The 23,534-nt window shown below is 40.3% G+C and overlaps 1 protein-coding gene across 2 annotated transcripts in view; it reads left to right on the top strand.

The window, feature by feature from the left end:
• The window catches only part of CAPZB (capping protein (actin filament) muscle Z-line, beta), a 62,577-nt gene that overhangs the window by 23,247 nt on the left and 15,796 nt on the right, over positions 1–23,534 (top strand). For both annotated transcript variants that reach the window (XM_010577262.1, XM_010577261.1), the window contains exons 3-4: positions 4,954–5,075; positions 11,415–11,528. In XM_010577262.1, coding sequence (XP_010575564.1) covers positions 4,954–5,075; positions 11,415–11,528 — 236 coding nt within the window. The remainder of the gene's footprint in view (positions 1–4,953; positions 5,076–11,414; positions 11,529–23,534) is intronic.

Here is a 23,534-nt window from a genome sequence, read left to right as displayed (position 1 = left end):
TGCTAATCTTTTGAAGCTCGCTTCACATCTTCCTTCTGATTCTTTAAGGAAAAAAAATGTGTTTAATCTTTAATTTTGCTGCATTTAGCATAGTTTTCCAGTGTGTAAGGTTCCTGTGGAGGTCAGTACATGCTGACCTCTGAATAAGCATGGAAAAAGACTATTTCCAAGGACAGAACCTTATGCTAGCAATATTGCAGTTTCAATTGTAAACATGATTCATTTCAGTCAAGGCTGTAGAAGAAAACTACAACCTTGGTGTACTCAAGTTGAGTGGCTACTCAGCCAAAATATTAACTGTCCTGAATATGTAAGGTGCAGAATTTGATGCAATTCAGCCAGCATGATTGAAGCAAGGATGGGGAGAGCTGAAGTACTGTTCTTGTTTCCTCTAAACCTTTTTAGATGCTTGTTTAATCATATTTTAAAAAATAATTCAGAAACAAATGTTTAGTTGTTAATAAGTTCCTTTAACCAAGAAGTGAGTCAAGAAGGAATGATTATTGGGTTAGCTGCTCTAGAAAGTGTACAGTTTCGACTTTGGCACAAGTGATTATTTGTCTTGATAGCAGAGCAGTTGACTTAATTAAAACACTGTCCACATACCTGGCTTGCTCTGATGGAGAATACTGTTACACCAGACAACGAAATCCTTGTTCAACATGCAGGAGAGTATGCTCAACTCGCTTTTCATTCAGTTTTTTCTTTCCTCTGTACTACACATTCATTGTATATCTCCTTGGAAAAAAAAAATCCCACGAACACAGTGCGCTGTTGCATGGTATGTGCTTCTGAATGATGCTGCTGTTCAGTTCCAGGCTGAACAGCTGAGTCTGGACCCCCAGAGATTCTTTTTTTCTTTTCTAATTTACATTGAGGGTGGTCTTGCTCCATGACTATACATACAACCACCACAATAGATGATTGAGTGCTTATTTGTGGAAACATGGGTGCATTAGGGTCTAGAGTACACCGTGGACCAAATTACATCTTTAGATAAAGGCCATCATTAATTTAAGGTTAGGATTATATTCTACATTCGACCTTCCACTGCGCAGAGTGCGAAAAACTTGTGTCAAAATAAAGATGGGAGCCCAGTCTTTGCTTATAAAACAATCACCGTTGCTTCCATGTTTTCATCACAGTGACACTTATTTATAGTGCAGTGATGAATGGATAAAATCACTGCTTTGGCATTCCAGTATTTGGCCTGGGGAGTGGGTTAATTCTTGCGTTTCTAAATTTAAGTCAAAGTTCCCTATCTAATGACTGTTGGAGACATGCACTCAGGCACCTAAGTGTGTTTTGGCTTTTCAGTTAAGCTAGAAAAAGCTAGTAAGAAAAATTAACAATGCAAATCCACTGTTTCATACTGAAAACTCAGAGGATCAGTTGGTCTTCTAAGCAGAGTTGTCTTTGCTGGGGTCAGAAGATACGGATGTTTTCTTGCTAAATATAAACTGAATTCTGCAAGAGTCTGAATGTGCACAAAAGTAATTTAAATGCTTTATTTAGGAAGGTTCAATACTTGACATGGACAAGAATTTAAGGAAAGGTATATGCACAGTGTAAAATAATTGCTCAGTGCTTACATTGCAGCAGCTAGCTTAGCCTGGATGTGCCAAATATCTTATCATTGCATGTTCTTAAAATGCAAACGACCTGAATTCAGAAGGAATCAAATAGTCTCATGAACATGTAGCTGAAGTCTTTAAAGCTGCAAATTACCTTCTTCACATCACTGCATTTGCCTTGTAAGCAGCTTCCTAGCACAGAACACGACCAGTATGCATAAATCTTGTAAATGCATTCTTAGAAAGGAAGTACAGCAGCTGTTGAAAGTTGATGTAATAAATGATACGAAAATTATTCTCTTGGGGTAACTGTGCCACACTTGGATGTTTTTCTGATAATTAGAATTACATGAGTAGTTCATCAGCTGGAATATCTCTGTTCTTTTTATAAACACTGTTGAAATTTTCCAATATTTCTGAAGTAGAGGAGTGGGTTTTCTTCCCTGTTTTATCCTGAAAGAAGGAGCAGGAGCAAAGAATAAATTGTCTGAAGTCCTGTAGAGTGTCTGTACCAAAGAGACAATGGATATTTAGCATGCTATTGCAATGGAGTTTTATAATACAGTGTAGTATTGTATTCTAGTAAGTATATGATATACTGCATTCACTGTTATGGCTGTAAGACTACCCACAGCTCTTAGAGATTGGAAAAGTGACCGTGCTCATGAATATCTGTGTTATCAAATCATCCAGAGATAAGTTTACTTCACCATTACTACATGGAAATTAAATAGATTGCATCTTAAAAACAATGTATTAAGAGTTCCTTCTAGTCAGTAAGAAATTGTGCTCTCCCACTGAGCAGTATGGAAACACCATACTAGGCATGTGCTATTTTTAAAAGACAGTTAAATCTAAAAGTTATTTGAGTGGGTTTCTGTAAGGGTTGTAAATTCAGATGGTTATTAGGAGCTTTTCTGCAGGGGAATTGAGTGTATTGAGTTTGGGGTTTCTTTTGAAAATGCTTTGTATGTATATATTTGAGTTTGAAGAATTGTACAGCGAGACCTCTCGTGCTCCCTTACCGCACGTGTAGCATAGGGTTTTTCCCAAAGAAATGAAATACAAACGGTGTCTGGGAAAAACGCCACTTTTCTCCAAATTGTGTTTTCATCACTATTACTCATTCTAAATGCACGTCAGAGTGAGGAGTCTGTTCCTAGGCACTTATCTCTCTGTTGATGGGCAGCTGGCCAAGGAGCAGCCAAGAAGGAGGAATATATTCAGCTGGTCACTCTTAGGAACAACGTGGAGCGTAGCTCTTAATGATGAGGTGCTTTGGGTCTTGTTGTGTGTGCATCTGAAATTGAAGCAGTCATCTCAAGTTGCTCTCTGCCTGAAGAGTCAGCCTAAAATTAATAGCTAATGGACAAGTGAAGGAAGAGACAAAGTGGAACCAGATGGGCTCATGAACACAGATACATCATTTCACTTAACTTGTGCCACGATACTGCTGATTTGTATCAGCTCCGTGGGGTATTAGGGTTGTCTGTTTCCAGAAAAAGTGAAGATTTTCCTAAGAGCTGCTTGCTTCCTGGCCACTATTATTTACTCAGTGAATGTGTAATGGTTTTGAGGTTGCTTCAGCCAGGTCTCCAAGTATTAAATGATGGACTCCTCTGAGAAGCATCTCACTTTATATAAAAATACTTAACTGCCCTGCTCTTTAATCTGCGTTCTTCAGTTATCACTCATTACCACATTACAGTGTACATACACCGAAGTGAAAAAACAATGTTTCAGCTTTTTCAGCACTGTTGGTAACTTTACCAGCCATTTCTTGGTTTTCCTGTTATTTTTTTTGTGTGTTACGGGGTGATTGTGTGGGTTAGGTGTTGCATCTCTTGCTAGCCACATCTTGTTTTGTCCTTTGGCCTTTCTGGGTTTTTTTTGTCTTTTGCGGTCACGTTGTTTTATATTTGTCCCTGCTTACTTTGACTTAATATCCACTGTACGTTATTGCCTCGTACTTGGGATGAGGAAAGTTTTTGCTTCAGGCAGTTTGATCTCTTGTGACACATCTAGTGCACTAAAATAGTTTGCGCTTGTGCTTTTGGGAGCTGTTGCACCCCTAATTTGTTTGTTTTTTCTCTAGGCTTCTTTCCTTTGGAAATGATACCAACTGAATCAATGGCTTGAAGAGAAGAAGGCACATTTTCATATTTTCTTTATTCCTTCCTCCCTCCCCTTTTCATTTCTTATGAATTGTGAATTCATCACTTCATGATTAATTTTACCCTGGATTGCCTTTTGTCTTCATGTTCTCAATCAGGTTTTCATCTCTACAATGTAGAATGAAATGTAGAAGAAATTCTGCATTGGTTATTTCTTTTATTTTCTGTATTAGCATGTTGTCACCAATACATTCAAGAACTTACCGATTGTCCTGTATCCTGTTGCGTTCCCAACTTTCTGTTGGGAAAGGGAATTTTACTTTAGTCCCTTTCCCTTGCAGTGAAATGGGGAATGCTTTTCCCAAGGGAATCGCACAGCACGCTAATTGTTTAATAATAGCTCCAGGAATGATTTGTTGATCGTCCCTCAGATGGATTGGGGCACACTGCTGCACGTGCCCTAAAGTATGCACAGGGGAGATGGAGTTCTTGGAGGAAGCTGCTAGCATGGCCAAAGCCTGCAGTATAGGAATATTGATAACAGGGCTGCCATCAGCTCCAGAGCAAGAGGCTACAGGATGGAATTTACTTGATTTGCTTGTGCTTGCATTCACACTAGCTTCAGGCTGCAAAATGTCATCTCATCTCTTTGCAGTACATCAAAGCTTCTCTGCAGATCTTGTCGTCTTTCTCCACGTGAAGTGCAGGGAGACAGCTAGGATTATGAATCCATTAAAAGCTACCTGTGTAGGAGATGTGTTTGATTTTATATGTGCACACACACAGACACACGTGTATTTTTATTAGCCAACATGGTAATGTTTGGCCAGCTGCCTGGAAACTATTCTAAACTCTACCCAGAGTGGGAGCTTGTGAAAAATAGGCTTGAGTGTATGGATGGCGTATTCTTTTAGCAGCTCCCTCGTTTCCACTCCATTACAAATATTTACCTTTATTCATCAGTCCTCGACAATCACTTTACTGGCCGTCTTTGGCAAGAAGCTAACATCGAGAATGTATATATTCAAGTGTAGTGGACCACACTAGTTGTTGGGTAATTAAATCTGAAATTATTGGAGGTGGGAGCATAGGATTGTGTTGTAACTTAAGTGCAGCTTGCTTTTTTTTTTTTTTAAAGGGTTTCTGGCTTTGGGACAGATGTGGGCTATTAATAACAAAATCGGTTCTTAGGGATGCCAGTCTCTCTTAACCATAACATGTTACCCTTTCTTCCCTCCCTGTTGTTTTTTTTTCCAAACCATCAGGTTCCAAGCCTCTGTGAAGATCTCCTCTCCTCTGTTGATCAGCCATTGAAGATTGCACGAGATAAGGTGGTAGGAAAAGACTATCTATTGTGTGACTACAACAGAGATGGAGACTCATATAGGTGAGTTCATATCCAAAACAAGGAACTAACTGGTTTACTTTGTAAATGAGAGCTACGTACAAGTATTGCAGTCCCTTCTCCCTCTTAATTTTAGCCAAAAAAGAAATTTAATGATATTAAACTCTTCTCGGCGATGAAACTGAGGCTGTTTTGGATCGTCTTCTCTTTAGTAAGACATTGACTATGGAAGTTGTTCTTAGGATTTTCGTAATGTGAGAGGGCATAAACATCTTCATCTCCAGACCACTGTAGAGTGCTTTAATTTCAAATAACGTGGTTGTATGGCTGCTAATCTGATGACCTCTGCAAAGTAGGTCCCTGTGGTGGGTTGACCCTGGCTGGATGCCAGGTGCCCACCAAAGCTGCTCTCTCACTCCCCCTCATTGGCAGGATGGGGGAGAGAGAATGTAATGAAAGGCTTGTGGGTTGAGATAAGGACAGGGAGATCATCTTGGCAATTACTGTCATGGGCAGAACAGACTTGCCTTGGGGAAAATTAATTTAATTTATTACCAATCAAACCAGAGTAGGATAATGAGAAATAAAAACTAAATCTTCAAACGCCTTCCCCCCCACCCCTCCCTTCTTCCCGGGCTCAACTTTACTTCTGAATTCTCTACCTCCTCCCCCTCAGCTGCACAGGGGGATGGGGAATGAGGGTTACGGTCAGTTCATCACATGTTGTCTCTGCTGCTTCTTCTTCCTCCGCAGTGGGAGGACTCCTCACTCTGCCCCTGCTCCAGTGTGGGGTCCCTCCCATGGGAGACAGTCCTCCACAAACTTCTCCAATGTGAGTCCTTCCCACGGGCTGCAGTTCTTCACAAACTGCTCCAGTGTGGGCCCTTTCCATGGGCTGCATGCAGTCCTTCAGGAGCACACTGCTCCAGCATGGGTCCCCCGTGGGGTCCCAAAGTCCTGTCAGCAACCCTGCTCCAGCCTGGGCTCCTCTCTCCACGGGTCCGCAGGTCCTGCCAGGAGCCTGCTCCAGCGTGGGCTTCCCACGGGGTCACAGCCTCCTTCGGGCATCTCCCCCCTCCGATGTGGGGTCCTCCCTGGGCTGTGGGTGGAGATCTGCTCCACTGTGGACCTCCCTGGGCTGCAGGGGGACAGGACAGCCTGCCTCACCATGGTCTTCACCACAGGCTGCAGGGGAATCTCTGCCCTGGCACCTGGAGCACCTCCCCCCCCTCCTTCTTCACCGACCTGGGGGTCTGCAGGGTTGTTTCTCTCACATGTTCTCACTTCTTTCTCTGGCTGCAATTGCTGTTGCACAGGTTTTTTTTTCCCCCTTCTTAAATATGCTGTCACAGAGGCGCTGCCACTGTTGCTGATGGGCTCAACCTTGGCCGAGAATACGAGATTAAAACCTCAGAATATGAAAACTAAAACCAGTCGGATCTCCAGAAGAAATGACTGTGATGGCCTTGATATGAAATAAACCGTCTATTGTTGCATGGTTGTAAAATCTTTGGAATTGATAACAACAGAAAAGAGATGATGCAAGCAGTCAGTTTAAACAAGATCATCTTCTGTTTGTACAAAACAGGGTGGACTTGCCAGCTGGGAAAGGCTTGGCTCTTTCACTCATGTTTTGCAAGAGATTGAGTCTGACTTTGGACATGCAATGTCATTAGTTCTGCATGAAAATCTTGGCCCAAGTTTTTAGCAAAGAAAAGAAGTCCCTTTCTACCAAAATATCTAATTTAATCTGAGGACTGTAGACAAAACCAATGAAAATATTTGAACAATACAAGTTGTATGTAATTACAATATAATGAATTTTGAAGCAGAAGGGGTTGTAATACTGGAACGGTATAATGAGTTTTCAGTATTTTGGCTGCCACTTTGAATGCAGTCTCTCTCTTAATGTTTTTATTCTATACCTTGCCATTAGGATGGTTGCTGTTGAGTGATTTCCACCCCACTCCCCTTTTTTGCGTTGCCTGACTTTTCTTAATGGCTGTAGTGACAGTGGCATAGTTCCAAATATTTAATTAAGAATCACAAAGCTTATAGTCCAGAAACCTTTGTGAATATTGCATCACCTAGCTTTTATTCTTTTCTCTTAATGAAGAGCGCTAGGCTGTGAAATAATGACCACCATTCATCTTCTGTCCTGAGTTAACAGTTCAAGCCATTCTGCTTCTCCTGGTTGTGATTATATGGGTTACATCTCTGGCTGTCCTTGTAGCTTCAGTGTAATAGCTTACATTTTTACTGCTAACAGTTGGAACTGATCTACGGTAAGAATCTAGCTTTGCTCTGTGCAGATTTGCAGTAGTGTTTTACATTGATCTGGCCAGAATGTTTTGAGAATTCTATTTCAGAGTGAAATTCCAGAAAATATTTTAACAAATTTTTTTTTTTGGCTCAGGCCATCATTGCCAAGTATGTAAGCTTATAAAGGATTCTAGGTTTATTGGTTTCAATTGCTTTGAGTTGCAGGAAAGGTGCTTATCTAAACTGAAAGCATATCTGTCTGTAGATGATTTACACAGAGAATACGCTGAGATTCATTTTGTCTGAAAAATAGGAGGAGGAGACTGATGATGGATGCAAGGTTTGACAGTGCATCTGGATTGTGGCCAAGTGTAAATCTTAATGATTTTTTTTTAATTTTTTTTTTTAAATATAACCTCCTGCAGTGGACCAAGAAGTGAGAAGGTCTGTAGGGTGAAATGTTTACTCATGTTCTTTAGGGTACTAGTCTAACATTGAAAGTTTGTTCAACTTTCTACAAAAGAGCCTGGTGCCTTTTAAAAACATTGTGCATTAAGCTTGTATGTCGAAGTTGGTCAGATCTATGTTAGCAGCTACATGCATTTAATCAGTTCTAAATTAGTAACTAGAGTAGAGTTTTATAGCTTCTGCCCTCCACAAGATGTACTCATGCAGCTGCATCCTCTCTGGCAGATGCAAGAGAAAGGATTAGATCCTATTTTTCTTGTGGGTCTTTCAAGAGATGCTTTCTTACTTACTGTAGTTGTGATATGTTTTTTGCAGTCCCCTTGCATCCTATTTAGGCTATTGACATGAGCATTTATCACCAGAGGCACAGGAAACTTGGAAAGGCACTTGTTAAACAGTATTGTGACATGCTGCAATAACTAGTAACACTTGCTCCCCCCTCCACCCCTCTGTGTTTAGTTAGTTTGTGTGGCAGCCCTTTCTTTAAGGTTAGCTTCATGCTTGCCTCTGAAACTTGCTCAATCTCTTTCTTTCTGTGAAGATATTTAAATAGTTACAAGGAAGCAGGAGGACTTATGGTTTTCAAATCACTTCACAATTTTCAGGACTTATTAAGTAATGGGGTTTCAGAAAAGTTATTTCATTTGTTTGTATAGAATAGGCATAATGTATTAATTGCTGGGATTAAAGAATGCTGTTCTTTAAGGCTTTTGATTGAAGCGTTCTGGATTGAAGTGATTCTTCCTTCTGGAATTGATTGGTCTCAGCTCTATTTCGTGAAGTAAATTCTTTCCTTCAGCACAAAGCAAAAGCCTTTGAAAACCAAGCAACACTAGCATGTGCATGTGTTAATCCCATTCTGTGCCTGTGTTCAGACACTGTTATTCATACCTCATAAAATCTGAAGTTGTTACTGGGAAGTGGCTCTTACACTAATTTAATCAATTAAGCCAAAATCTAGGAGGAGTTTACTGTGCTTTTAAAACCTTTTGATATTTCCACAAAGATTTTTTGGAACCACACACTCGATTGGAAGTCCCAAGAAATACTATTCCCTGCCTGCAACATGCTAAATCCCCAATTACTGCACACTTCAAACTAAACACCAGTTTTCCTCTTATTGGAGAGGTTGCTAATTGCATTTCTTTTAATACTAATCCAAGAATTTCAAAAGCATTCTGCGGACATCTGAGCCTCATGCAACTTCAGCAGGAAAGGTAGAGCTAGGTAGTCAGACTTTCTCACTGGGAATCAATTTTTATAGGGTTTTTTTGAGTGGCTTTACAATCTGACTGGGAGTTAGCTTTGAAAAAAAGCTGCTGCGGGATGTTTGGCCATTCAGGTGATAACTCCACCAGTTTCATGGGGCAGCACACAGGGAAATGAATATCCTAATGCTTAGCCCATCACAGTTTACTCCTTCCTCATATTTAGACAGACTTGATTTTCTCAGTGTCGAACATGGATCAGACCAGAAGGTAGATTTTTGGAGTCTCTCTTGGATCTTCATAAATAGATAACTTTAAGTTTCTTCATACTATCACACTGGTGCTTGTGGGAGCAGCCTTTCGTGAGCATAGTCTCGCAGGCACTTCTGTGAGTGCTCCTGTAATAACAAAGGTTTGCGGAGGATATCAAACAGCCGTGGAGTCCACATTGTGAAGGCAGAGCTTTTATTAATTTATTTTTTTATATAAGACTTCAAGGTCCCTGACTTTGTCCATACATTTCCACTCTAAGTATGTTTGATTACTCTATTAAATGGAATCCTTATGGGGGATTTGGTGCCAACAACACTGAAACCTGTTAGCTGAAACAAAAAACATTCTTTTTCAGGGAAATTAGAGGACTGACTTTTGAAATTTAAGTGCTTGTCCGTCTGTCTTTCTTCAAATAGCCTCCATTTAAGTTTTTAAATGTGTTGTGAATACTCTTCCACATAAAGAAAAAAAAATGGGGTTGTGTTATGAGGGGTTTTTTTAGGTGAAGTTCCTGCTGGCTCCAACTGTAATGGGTTGAAAATGCCACAGTCTGCTAGCTAGAAGAATCTACGTTACTAGGCTTCCCTTAAATCCCATTCCTGCAGCCTGCAAAAGACATCTAATGTTTACAATTAAAGTATCTTGACTACGGCTTCTGCATGGGTTCTCTGCTCACTGAGTTCTTTGTACATGATGGGAGAAACACAGTGTTCCAAAATCACAGAAAAGAGTAGAAATTTTTTTGAATCTTCCTTTTAAAATTTAGTAGAGAAAGAAAAAGTAAGCATATCCTAATGAATGCTGCTGGTAAGGTAGCAGTAAACTTCTGCATTGCCTGGCGTATGAACCCTGGCTTTGCTTTTGCAGACTTCATGATAGCAAGGTCAATGCTCTTGTCTGCCTGAACTTCTTTGGTGTCATTTGGTTTTGTGTGTAGTTTCTAATGTGTGTAGGTGTGCCATTTGGGAATCCTGCAGATAGCACCGGTGGTGATTTTTGTGCAAATCTTTTCCAGATTTCAGAGAGTTGTTAGGTAGAGGTGCACTACTGTAGCTGTTGACTTGTCTCCAAAACAACTGAGTTTTAAGCAACTGTTTTAAAATGAGAACCACCACCTGAAAAACATTTTTCTGGGTGGAAGTGACATAATGATTTAGCTTTTCCTGGTGTCTCACCTTTTGAGTCAGATGTGGTAGGGAGGAGTGAAGGGCTGTGAAAGCGCAAAGCCAGAGCAAAGCAGAGCCTGTTCTTTGTGCTTTGCATTAAACAGATGTCAAAACTAGATGCCTTTCTGAGAAATGAGTAACAAATGGCTACTGAGGAAAAAGCCCTTACGTATGGACTGCATTAAGACCTAGTGTTAGTAGGCTGGAGTATTTTGAAAAGTGAGTAGGTAAAGGGTAGAGGTACCTTTCTTTAAACTAGCAGTGATGTATGTGGGTTGGTTATTCACAGGGGAAATGAAAAGGAGAATGCAGGTTTACAGAATGGGAATTATAAAAGTCTCAAGCAGATGGGCAAAGGGTTCCATTAATCTTTTAATACCAACTCTTTCATTAAGAGCACAAAGTCTCTTCCACACCTGCAGAAATCATAGTAAAACCTGCAGCTTTACAAACCCTGTTAAATCCTTCGACCTGTTCAAATGTTTTCCTAATGTTATACTGAAAGTAGAGTTTATTTCAGAGCAAAAGAGTGGAGAATTTGGACCTTAATTGTAGGCAGCAGTGTTTGGCTCAAATACTGTCAGATCCCAAATAAACTACACGATCTGTTTGCATGAAAATAATTTTAAATACCCAATGTGCAACAGCAGAGGCCTCATTTTTTTTAATATTTAAGAGGGAACAGATTCAAATCCAAGCATAATTATTTATATAGTAGAAACCTGAAGAAGGGGGGTGTTCCCCAGGTACATTGTAAACTTTGAGGAGTCAGTGTCCCCTTTTTGTCGGTGTTTCAAATGGCTGTTGAGGGTGAAATTCTTACAGATAGATGGCTCTTGGTACCTTTTGGTTTTTTTGGTTTTTTGGGTTTTTTTGTTTGTTTGTTTTTGTTTTTTTTCTTGGAAGTTCAGCATCTGTGGATCAGGTCAGACCCACCGATCTCAAACCTTTCAGAGTTTGTCTCTATTGTCTAACTGTCTCTATTTTCCTTGTCTCTTTGGCAGATCACCATGGAGTAACAAATACGATCCTCCCCTGGAAGACGGTGCCATGCCATCTGCTCGCCTGCGCAAGCTGGAGGTGGAAGCCAACAATGCCTTTGACCAGTACAGAGACTTGTATGTCAGTTCTACCATACAGAGCCCTCTGCTTTCTTTGTTTCCTTCAGCAGGCATGCAATACACACAATGAGTCTAAAATGTGGTCACTAGCTGCCTCTGAGAGTGGCATACCAATGTATAGCAGAAGAAGAAGGGTAGGCAGCCGCTGATCTGCTGTTGGGAAGTGTATCTGCTGTGGTTTCACGATACGAAAGCATGATCAAATTTGTCAGCTGATGCTAAAGGCAGATGCTGAGGTGCTTTCCTGCCTTCCATCCCCCCTTTAACAGATTAATGGCATCTTTGTCCTGAAATGACCTGTGTTCTCTTTGATCTTGACTAAGTTCAGTCTTAAACCACCTGCTTTTTCCATTCCCTCAAGACTGTACTCTCTCAAAATATCTATCTATATATATATAGCAGCAACTTTCACATCTTCCAGTAAAATGACAGGCGCTAGTATACTGAAACGCAGCAGTTGTGTGGGGATTAATGTACTTCTGCTGCAAGGGCCACTCTCTGATGCTTGTTTTAGGCCTTGTCTGGTTAAAGAGGTGTAAAGCAAAGGAATTAATAGAGCATGTGAAGGATAAATGTAGATTAGGCAGTGTCTTTTTTAAAGCAGCAATAGAAAACTGTCGGGGTGACTTGTCTTGAACAGTTTTTCTAAAAGGTGGGACTGCACTGGTCTTGCATTGCAGTCACATCCAAGGTCTTGAGATGTGATCAGGTTGAGGTGTCGTCTTTATAGATTGTGGTCTCCTAAGCAGTGATGGAATGGAAATAGTAATGCTAAATCTAAAAAGCAAGTGTGTGTTGCAAAGGAAAATGAACTTACTGCTTTATCCAGTAATAGGATGCTTTCTTACTGGAGATGCCTAATGACCGTGAAAAAGGTGAACAAACTTCATTGCTTCTTCGTGTTGCCCAAAAATGGAGATAAAACACGTCCTCAGATGTAGTTCATCATGTGTCACTGTACCGTTGCAAAGCTAACAAAAGCAGGTTAAAGGTACTTTTCTTCCTAGATTTTCTTCTCATTTTAAGATGTGACTTGATGTAAGTGTAGCCTGTCCAAACACACTTTTGTTACAGGTATCAAATTTTTACTTATTTTCATGCATTATTTTTGTAGATATCCAACTTCTCTTGTAAGTAACAGTTGTTATTGGTATCTGAACTTACTGGAAGAAAGGAATTTTGCATATGCAGCAAAGAGAGGTTTGCAGTTACTCCCCAGGTGCAGAACAGACCAGGACCAATAGGATTTTAAATTAAGAAGAAAATGAGTAGGTTTATAGAACCAAGGTTGTCTTTTTAAATCCCTCTCTGATCAGATGACCGTGAAGTCACGGCTGGATACAATAACATCTTTAAAGAGGTTTCATTTGCTGGTAGGAAAGCGTGGTACAGGTTACTCGCAGCTGTAGGTGAATCTGCTGAACCCTGTTCGAGGGGTGGTACAACAGTAGTCTTAATATATTGTATGGAAGTAAAAGGCAAGCTTGTATCAAATTTCATGTTTCAGTTTGTCAGTCCAAGTTTTACAGGCAATACAGATTTTACAGAGGGGATATGGGGGGATTTCTCACAAAGACTTCATTCTCGTGTCATCAGCCGAAATGACAGAGGCATTATGGCTTGCAGTGTAGTCAGACTAGATAAGTGCATCTGTCAGCACAGTACGCTTTGATGCGTGTTATGATCTCAAAAATGTGTCAGAAAAAGAGAAGGATGGCTTACGTTTTGCTGAATGGTGTAAAAATTGTGGCATTTTTGGAAAGAATTTGCAAAGTTAGGGAAACTTAACCTGACCATTTGAAAGGTTCCTCATGCTTGAAATTGGAAATGATTTGTACTTTACCTACAACAGAGATTTGGATAGAAACATGCTTTTGTTTTAGTAGTTGGACTCTGCAGTTTTCTTAATAAGACAATTGGATTTTGTATTTTGACAGCAGAAGCTTAATTTTTACTTGGAGATCGGAGAGGGGGAAAAATGAGGTGGGGGTAACAAGTGCCAGCTTTTCTCACTGCTGCTTGCTGGTCTTGCCAACTTATCAGGTTGGGAATGACTGTAACAATTACCCTCATTAACAGCTGCTGAAGCCATGTGGGAGTCTGAAGTGTGGGGAAGGTTGTAGTGGGAACAAGATGGCAATTGCAGTGATGTAATTTCCATGGTCTGCTAGAGCTGGAAACTAATACTGCGTACCCACTGTAAAGCCAGAAGTAGGTCTGAGCCATGTAATGTTGATTAAAGGTGTCACTGGCCTTCTGGTTTGGCAGCTTGCAGTGCTGGGGAAGGAGTACCCGATGCATCGGTTCCAGGACAAAGTTATCAGTGTCATTTCAAATTCCAGAGCCAGTTGACAACAGAGGTTTTCCAGCATTGTGAAATATTTCAGGCTCATTTGAAAGTGTTGATGAATTAAAAAGATAAGAAGTGTGCTGGCAGTCTTTAGTACCGTATCTTTAGTGGAAATTATGGTTTCTGTTATATGGGAAGATTTATAACAGGTCCACCTTCCAGTAACGGTGTTCATTTTGTAGGCAGTGTGCAAAAAAACTTTCTTGAATTGACCTGCAGAGATTTTCCTTGTCTATGTTCATTCTGATGGGATTGTCTGTCCAAACAGACTGTTCATAGGTGACACCGAGCTAATTGATACTTCAAATGACAAACTCTTCCTTAAAAAAGCGAGTTTCAGTGCAGTGGCTGTTGCACTGTTAGACTTTCAGCTTGCATTGCAGATTAAGAGGATGAAAATGATGCTGAGAGAGAAGCCTCAGATCTGACACATGAGGTTCTCATACAGCAGTCCCTTAAGAGACTGTTCTGTCCCTCTCTCTACAGGGGAGAGAATGTTTTTGAACTACACCTCTAACCGCAGCTATGCTGTGTTTTATGGTAGAGAGGTAACAGTTAATACAAAAATAATCTTATGTAAGCAGTCATTCACAGAGAACACCGGGCCCCAGTGTGCTTGAATTTCCTGGGCTGTTAGACATGTTATTCCTATAATGAGGGTTTCTGCTAGGTTTTTCAAAGCAGTTTGTGGCTTTGTTTCCAGCCTTGCTGGGCTAAACTGCTGGATCTTGTGCTTGCAGTCATTTAGCCAGTATGGACTGTCCATTGCAGAAGGATGTTGTGTATCTTAATGCCTTGTAAGCACTTGTCTCTGAGATGTTGCTCTGCATGGTGCTTGCTTCAGTCCCCAGCTCTAAAATACATCTTATACTGGTCATTCCAGCGTGGAGTGGTAGAGGAAGATCTTTCCTTTCTATAGAAAAATAAGTACTGTTGAGAATCTGTCCTATTCCTACTCTGCTCTCAGCACGTGGTGCAAGCTTCCTCTGGATTATCTCCAATTTCACCTTTACACACACTAAGTGGTAATATCTCACAGAGTTCATCTCGGGCGTCTCCCAAGACTTCAGATAGTTTCAGTTTTTCCTTGTGTCAGTCCCATTTGGCCCACACACCATTCCTTTTTAGATTTGTGTTTTAATCAGGTGTGGTAAGTATCCACCTACATTTAGTGAGTCATTGGCATCTATTTGCCATTTCCCAAGGGGTTGGCACCTGCTAGCGTGGGTGTTTTGAGGGAAACAGCTTGTTACGCATTTGTTAACAATTTGTGTGAAATAACCCATTCAGATTTGCTCGCTGGTGAGTAGTCTTAAATTTTAGTTTTGTCCTCAGAAGCTTATTGGCCAGCACACTGAGTGACTGTAGTCTGAAAACAAGTTTGGAGAAATCTTGTAATATTGTGTGGAGTTGTTTCAAATCATGAAAGCTTGAGAAGAACAACTTTGCTGAATCTTCAGTACCTCTGAACCAGCGCTGAATTGTTCCCTGTACGTGTCTGTTTTAATGCAAACTACCTTTAAGTATCTCTAGAGTTGCCCACCTTTTATTTCTGGAGGCATGTTCATGTCTCTTTGGGTTAAAGAGAAATTATACTAGGTTTTAACTCCCTCTCTATATTATGTATGTTAAACAACAAGCATATTTCTTGGTTATTGGTTTTACCAAAATGCATGTCACTTTCCCAAAAAACAACTGTTTAATTTTGATCTCCTGCTGCCAGGTTTAACTCAGACACTGCCTGAAGCTAATGCCCTGGTATGTTTTTGTTCAGTAGGTTATTACTCCCAGATGGAAGTCTAATATCTTACACCATTCAGTTAGAGCCTTGGCTCTCCACTTCCAATATTGTGAAGATAATTTCTTCAAACACATGGTTGTAATTTATTGCCCTTTGCTTGACATGTGTGTGCAACTGATTGAAATCAAAGCATAATGAGGACCAGGGCATCTGGTTAAATCTATCTATTTTAGATTCTGTGTTCCGTTGTTTTGGGTTGGAGATAATCAGTGCTTTAATTAAGTCATCTAATCGCTCTTTGTTGTCTGGAAGAAATAATTTCTGAAGTGATTAAATAGACCTCCCTGGGGAAGGATGCTGCTGATCTGAATATTTCTACAAATAAGATGAGTTTTGGCAACTTTGGACCAGTTTAGTAAGCTGACATACATTTAGAAAGCTATTACTTTGTTTCTTGGGTTAAGTTGGATTTAGTGGTGCTTTTGATTTTTAACAGCTTTAAAAAAAAAAAAAGATAAAACACTCATCTTAATTATTCTGCTTCTGAAAATGTTTTTATCGATTAAGGTTTTGTGTTCCCTCAACAGAGTAAGAAATGAAGCCTTTTGAACTTCTGCCTCTATCTGTGTCTTGATGTTGATCCATTTTCAATTTATTATATTAGAGGTCTGGACAAGGAATTTGGTAGGAACTGAAGGAGGTCTGGGAGAGGATTGACCTCTAAAATATCTTCATTGTGTGTAATCCTTTTATTATTGAATTTTGGATTGGAATCCAATCCAAAATGGAGTTAGTAGGCATGTGCCTTCCTTCAGGAATATGTAGATTCAGGAGCCTTTTGCTAGAGAGTTTGCCAGTAGTGAAGTCCCAGTGACAGGGCTGACTTTTTTTTTTTTTTTTAATGAGTGTGTTTAATCTCACTGAACAGCCTTGATTTGCTGAACCTCAGGGATGTCTCATTTTGACTGTGTGGCTTGTTGCCATTGAACTATGTGCTATCGTCTCTACTACCATGTTCAAATGCCCTGTAAGCTGCTGGATAGCTTTCCCCTTTTTAGCTGTTTTTACTTTTTTTTTCTTAGTTTATTTTGGATTGTGTGCTTGAACCGCCTCTGATACTAGCCTTCGTCCACTTGACAAGAAAAAATGGCAAACCTCTATTAGTGCTGCCCTTAGACTTTAACTCTTTTGGAGTGCTGCTATAGTTTGTCATCTAATTTCTCCTTCCCTGCCTTTGTATGTCCCTTTATGTGGTCTGATAGGCCATGAGATCATCTGAGTGGAGTTCATTCCTTGCCAATTTTGAAAAGACTTTGCTCTTCTCGCAAGGTTTGTAGCAATTGCTGTATTTATGTTTGACAAAATTTGATTTATTTTTTGCATAGAACAGCACCGATTCCACCAAGTAAATAAAAGGAGAGCACCAGATGTAAGAGGCGTAATTAATGTTTTTGGTTTTAGTACAGCTTGCCAGTGCTCGTGCCTGTAGGTGTGCATGGGGGAGCAGTTGCTGAGCTTCAATTCCTGCAGCCTGCAGTGCAACTTTCAACTCACAAAGTGATTAGGCAGCTGTGAGCTCTTTATATAAGCGTTCTGTCTGTTCTGTCTGTGTTTAGATGTAAACCTAGTTTGCCTAAACTAAAAACCCTTGGAAAGCTTTGAAGTGACTTTATTGCCATTAGCTCACTGTTCCTCATTAATGGTTACTAGCCCTTTGTGATGGCTTTCTCTTGGGCATGATAGTTACTGTGGTTTTCACAGCAAGGGCTCTGCAGATTGAATCCAGATGCATTTGTTATGCATCCTAGCACTAAGGAAACCTGACTTTCCATCTCACTGCTGGCTAGGGTTTTGCACAATAGGGTGTGACATCAGGATTATGTCATCTGTGAGATTCTTGCCTCCGGGTTAGACTGATAAGTACAAGATGAGGTCTCGTAAGACAGACCTAAACTGCCAAGATGCTTGCTGCTTTAATGTTTGTGTGCTTTTGAAATTACAACCATGATGTTTTCCCAAGGAAATTGTTTAGATGTAAGAGTAAACAGAGCAGTGTTGGGGTCCCTTCCTTAACTTGCCCGCGGGCAGCTCAAAACTCAGAACAGAATCAATATTGAAGTTGTTGATATGTATTACACAGATTAGAGCAAATTTAGAAGAGAGGAAAAAATTAAGCATACTGTCATGCTGTGAAAACTAAAGTAGTTGCTTTTCATCTGATTTTTTTTTTTTTCTTTTTCTTTGGGTGCTTCATTTTGGAGCAGCTCTGTACAGATTACATTCTTCTTTTCTGAATCTGAGATATTTGGTGGAGGAGGAGTTTTTCCCTTGGGTTCCCACGGTTCTCTGTGATTACATAAAATCTGAACACTGGAGAGGGAAAGCTTGTATTAGGAGGTCAGCACTGATGATGCAGCACTGTCCTCAAACACCACTCTGAAGGTTTTAAATCCCTAGTAAGCAATTACTTGCATGCTTTCAAAAATGGAGAGAGACTAGATTTTAAAATGTCAGTTTATTATGATCTGGAATTTTTGAACTGATTATCTCTAACAATACACGGCTGTGCTTGCACTTAGAGAAATTTACCTCATGGTCTTGCAAATGTACGGTGTTTTAACGATGGAAAATTGAAGCGACTTAAATAATAGCCATCTTGTAGCATATCTGATAAATGCCTATTTGAAGAAAGAAGTACGTCACATGAAATCTGTACTCTGTGCAGACTTTGGCAAACTTAATACATGACATAGAAGACTTCTGCTGCTGTCTTTCCCCCTCCTACCCATATTTGAATTATAGCTGGCAGAGTCTAAAATGTGTCAGACTGTCGGTGGATGAAGCAGTGGGCTGTCTCTGCAGAGCATGCTGGTCAAACGGATGGGTACGGGTGAAGGATTTGTAAGCAGTCGGCACTTCCTGGTAGTTAATGAACCGGTTATGCGTTTGGACATGTTACAAAGTGACCCATTGTCTTGCTTATTAGGTGGTTAATGGAACTGTTTCCAGGTGACTTCTCAAAAGGGATTTGGTCATTAGTTTCCATCTGCCAAGAGCAGTTGGATGGTAAGGAAAAAGTGAGCAATATAGGTTTTTTTTTTTCAATAATGAAAGGTACTAGAATGGGAGGTTCTGGGAGATTTTTAGCCTTCAGGATCCCATTGTTTGGATAGTGTTTTCCTTCCTTGCAGAGTTCTTGCACTGCACAACTCTGCTTAGCAGTTTGAGTCATCCCACCATGCTCCAGATGTGTGCTTTTAAGTACAACTGGCATTGAAGTTACACGTACCTAACTAGATTGGTATGTTTGCTCGAGGGATTTTTGCACCTGTGTATGCTGGAAAGAATTTCTGTAAAATACCTGTACAGAGTCCACAAGCATACTTTGGGCTGTGTTCATAAAGTGTGGTGAAAAACAGCTGGTCTGAATACACAAACATTGTACCTTCTTCATTTTAAGTATTTAGGTAACATTCTGAAAGTGTTATACAGTTGCACTCCTGGGACCAAAGAAGGAGGGAGAGAGGAATTGTAAATCATCTGTACTCATGCCAGTGGAAGAAGTGTTACATCCTGGTTAGTTCCTGGTACCAACCTGTCCTTTTTAATAAAGAACAGGCTCATGAGCCTCATTACTAGAAAACTGGATGGAGGACACGGTCAACAAAATTATTTAGTCACAACTCTGATCTCTTGATGTTGTCCTGAAGACTTTTTTTTTCCCCTCACTTGAGCTTTGAGATTGCAGGTGATTTGAATGAACACCTTAGCAGTGTTTTGGGTTTGGTGGAGGGTGGGTTGCTGAAACTTGCCACTTCCTTCATATTTCTGTTGCAATTTATGTGCTAGTTTGAAATGACAGGGTGCAGGCCTAGGGGAAGGACTGGGTGAAAATTGTGCCAAGTCACCTGCCATTACAGTCATCTGTTTTAATAATAGTTGAAACGTCTGCTTCCTCACCTAGTGTTTTAGGTAATGTTTTGGGGTTGCTGTTAGACGCTAGCTTCTCACATTGTGACTTCAGTCGTTGTCATTCTTGTAAAAACATTTGTAGCTGAATGCACAATATTTTCCTTTGGGGTAGTTTTTTTAAATGACAGGTTTCTTGGAAGTTTGTTGATCTAAATAGATGGAGGCATTTCCCTTTCTATGCTGAACTTCTGAAGCTGGAAGAAAGAGCTATGCAACCTTTAGGGGAAAAAAAAAAAAAAAGAAGAAAATATATTTTGCTGCTTTAAACGAGCCAGTTTGAAACACTGTGCAAATCTTTTGAAGGTTTGCATAGCCGGTCTGAGGTTCCAGGTATTGGTACTTTGGCATCAGGGATTTGTGGCTTAGTTCCGTGAGAACCATAAGCCAGAGACACTGGGTGGGTTTTTGTCTCTGGCTCTCAGTTACTTACTGGAAAATACACAAGTGTTTTTATGGATGAGTGATTTGGTTCTGAAGTGTAATTGAAAGTCATAGCTTGTTTTTATTGCTGTGTGGTGGAAACTCATTTTCTCAGTATAGGGTCCAGTATTCATCTGCAAAGCTTGTGAGAAGTAGACTGCTATCGGGAAAGTTACGGTGCCTTTTCTGATCTGTCCTTTAGTGGTAAAATGAAGTGATTAATCTGTCCTCCTTTCCTGAGGTCTATGCTGGAAGCTGGGGGATTTCCTCCCCTATCACATCTTTCTTGAAGTTACGGCTTTGTTCTGGCCACAGCCTCTCTATTTCATGGATACAGCTCGAGTTCCTTCAGTTTCCATCCTGTGTCTCCACCCGCTTAAACTTCAAACACTTCATAAAGCTTTGGATCACTCTTAGCTTAAATATTTTCTTTTATTCTTGCATTTGTAAAGTAGGTCAGTCTTAAGTGTGACATTTTTTGTATAAAACAGCTTTTTCCAGGAGTTCTGTGGTTGATGAGTAACGGATATAAAACTTAAGTGTTTGATCATGACATTAAAACTAGAATTGATTTTGAGTGGAATGCCATTCTGAATTTTGTAAAGAGAATGAATGATTATGTTGGGCCTTATGCCTTTTAGTCACCTTCCTGGGCAACTTTATAAAAAGCGATTTCACCAGAGATGGAAGAACACTGGCTGTCCTCGGAGAGGACAAGGGGTATCATTTGACAGCATTTGGGTTGTTAATAAAGGGACATGACAACCATGAGACTATGTTTTTTCGTCATTTTATAACAAACTTTTGTCTGTATGTAAACCCAGAGTACATCCTGGAGAGATCCGTGTCCCTAAGCAGAAGAGGAACAATCACTTTGCTTTGAAAATGGTTTATCCTTTAGGGATGTTTCTAAAGTACTCCAATACGAATTGGAGTTTTCTTCCTACATCAGACCTCTTGTACATTTCAAAAGCATCTGCTGATTTTTGTGCTGGACCTCGGATGCTTTGGGAGAGGACTCGAGCTTCTAAAGAAGACATTGCCTTTTACGATTGCTGTTGTGCGGGACAATAATGTACCATGAGCAGGGGTATCCAGAACGGGTGATCAAAGAAAATTGTTTGATCTGGGAGCTACATAGTGCTTTCAAAGTGTTTTGCTGCAACTGCTGCATGTAACTTTGATGGGCCTGTGCTCTGCTTTGCCCATCCATTTCTTTAACAGAGAAGATACCAGCCTATGCCTTCCAGAAACCTTTTCCAAGCTGGTTACCTCTCCTGCCTGAATTTTAATAACTGCTACTTTTTAATCTGTGGTGAAGGGGTTTCTTGGAGGTAGTCCAGCCTTCTTACAGCAAATCCAAGTTCATGAATGTAGATTTAAATTCCAACCAATCTGTCTGTCATCCAGTTTTCTATTATATAGCAGCCAATGAACCTGTCACACTTCTTTATTTTTCTTGAAGAAAACAGGTTTCAAGGAATGTTCCCCTCTCCAAATACGACTTTCCTGGGTTTAGATAGTCTTCAGAAATCCTACTTCAGTGCATTTTAGTTGCTGCGTGAGGAAAAGTAAAATCTAATGTAGTGATCAATGATATATATTTTTCTCCCCATGAAGGAGGAGTGAATTTTTGAAATGATTATATATTGCTGAAGCACAGAGGAGGCTTTGGCTAATATATATCCCAGCGTGCCTTGGATTCATAATGGTTCAATCGCTGGCATTGTTGTTTGAGTTTCAAGATACTGGATCTGGCTATGGCAAAGCAACTTTATTGAAATAGTATGTTGGTATTTAAAACAATATTAATACTATATTTGATTCATTAAATATACAAAGGCAAGTTAAAGCGTTTCCATGTGTGCACTGTTAGTTCTGGCGGGAGGTTCTTCAGATGGTTTTATGTGGTTTCAGACAACATTTTAGCACATTCTTAAAATACCCACAAAAGCCTTTATGTAAAATCTCATAAAGGTGAACCACATAAAAATTATTTTTTTCCTGTTTCATGTCATTAGGATCAAAGTACAGTAGGTAAGAATAAATTTCCAAAAACCTTGTTTCGGACCCTCTCTTAATTAATGTTTCATGCTCATAGCAAGCTCATAAAGTGGGTAATGGGGAAACTGTCTGTACACACTGTAATATTCTCATTGGCTGCCAGTTCATTTTGAGTCAATGCACTTTATATGTGAATATTAATTTTTTTTAAGCAAACTTGGTCTGGAAATGGACAATAGCCTCTGCTCTCTGGCCTTTGATTCACGCTGCCCTTTTGTCAAAGGAAGGGTCAGTTAGATTGGAACCAAGGTTCGCTGCGGGACTGAAATTCCCATTAACTGCATTAACCAAAATCCATTTGTGAATTCCCCAGGGGATATAAAAAGGGTGTTTGTTGGTGTGTTAGGTTTAAATTGCCTGCTGGAAGTCTGGCTTTAGTGTGCCTGTGGAGCAAAGGGCTTTCCTTTTTTAAGGGTGTATTATCAGTGGCTTGACAAATGTCATAGGACAGTGCTGTGTATGTTGGTTACTTAAATGCCCAGACTAAGCTTGGTGATGAGTAGCAGTAGTCACGCATTAAAAATAAAATGATGTGGTGAGTTAATATGAAGTCATGTACCCCTCCTGGGGTCAGCATTGGTTTTGATACAGACTTGGATACATGCAATTAAAAAGAATTTGGGCTCTTTTGATGACTCTGCCTTCTTGAAACAACATACTGGACTGATCTGTAAGTGCAGAGAACATGTTGGAAAATTACCTATGTTATATGCATTAACTTCCCAATATCTTTTCTCCTGACTTGCAGAAAGGATGGGTTAGTGTTCTTGAATCTACAGTACTTCAAGCTAATACATAAAGTCCAAAATGCACAGTAAATCAAATCTGAAGTGCCACTAACAACTGTCAGGCTCGTGTTTAGAAAGGAGGGGAGCATGAAGGTGGGAGGATTCAACAAGTTTTTCATGTCGGTGATGAGTGATACTTTCCTTTCTTGCAGAAGAGGAGAAACATGCAGTCACTTGCAGATCTAAGTGATCGTCTCGCTCATGACAGTAAGAGGCAGGAACATACAATGGTTTAATCTGCGTGACACTCTCTCAGCTTAGCTGCTGGGAACTGTCAATCATAGTAGCTCCTCATGTGTCTTTGGATGATGAGCTTTTGCTCTCCTCCAGATAACGAATTCTCAGGTGTTTTGTCTGCTTTAGGTATGTACTTCTAGAACAGTAGTATGTGCTCAGAACAGAAATGTCTGACTACTGAAGCTTTGTGCTATTGCTCTTCTGGCTCAGCTGAAGTTGCCTCTCCTCCTTTCCTTAGCTCTTTGCAGGAGATGGTGATTGCAGCATGAGTTCATCACCAAGGTCTAAGAGTTGTGCACCGTGAAAGAGTATTCCCTTTTGCTCGATACTCCTTATGGCTGTTTAGTAACTTGATGTCGTGGTTTAACCCCAGCCAGCAATTAAGCACCACGCAGCTGCTCCCCCCCCCCCCCCCCCCCCCCACCTGCGGG

The sequence above is a fragment of the Haliaeetus leucocephalus genome, unplaced genomic scaffold (assembly GCF_000737465.1).
Source record: "Haliaeetus leucocephalus isolate CR32 unplaced genomic scaffold, Haliaeetus_leucocephalus-4.0 Scaffold556, whole genome shotgun sequence".
Taxonomy (NCBI): Eukaryota; Metazoa; Chordata; class Aves; order Accipitriformes; family Accipitridae; genus Haliaeetus; species Haliaeetus leucocephalus.
This window is presented reverse-complemented; position numbering and strand designations above follow the sequence as displayed.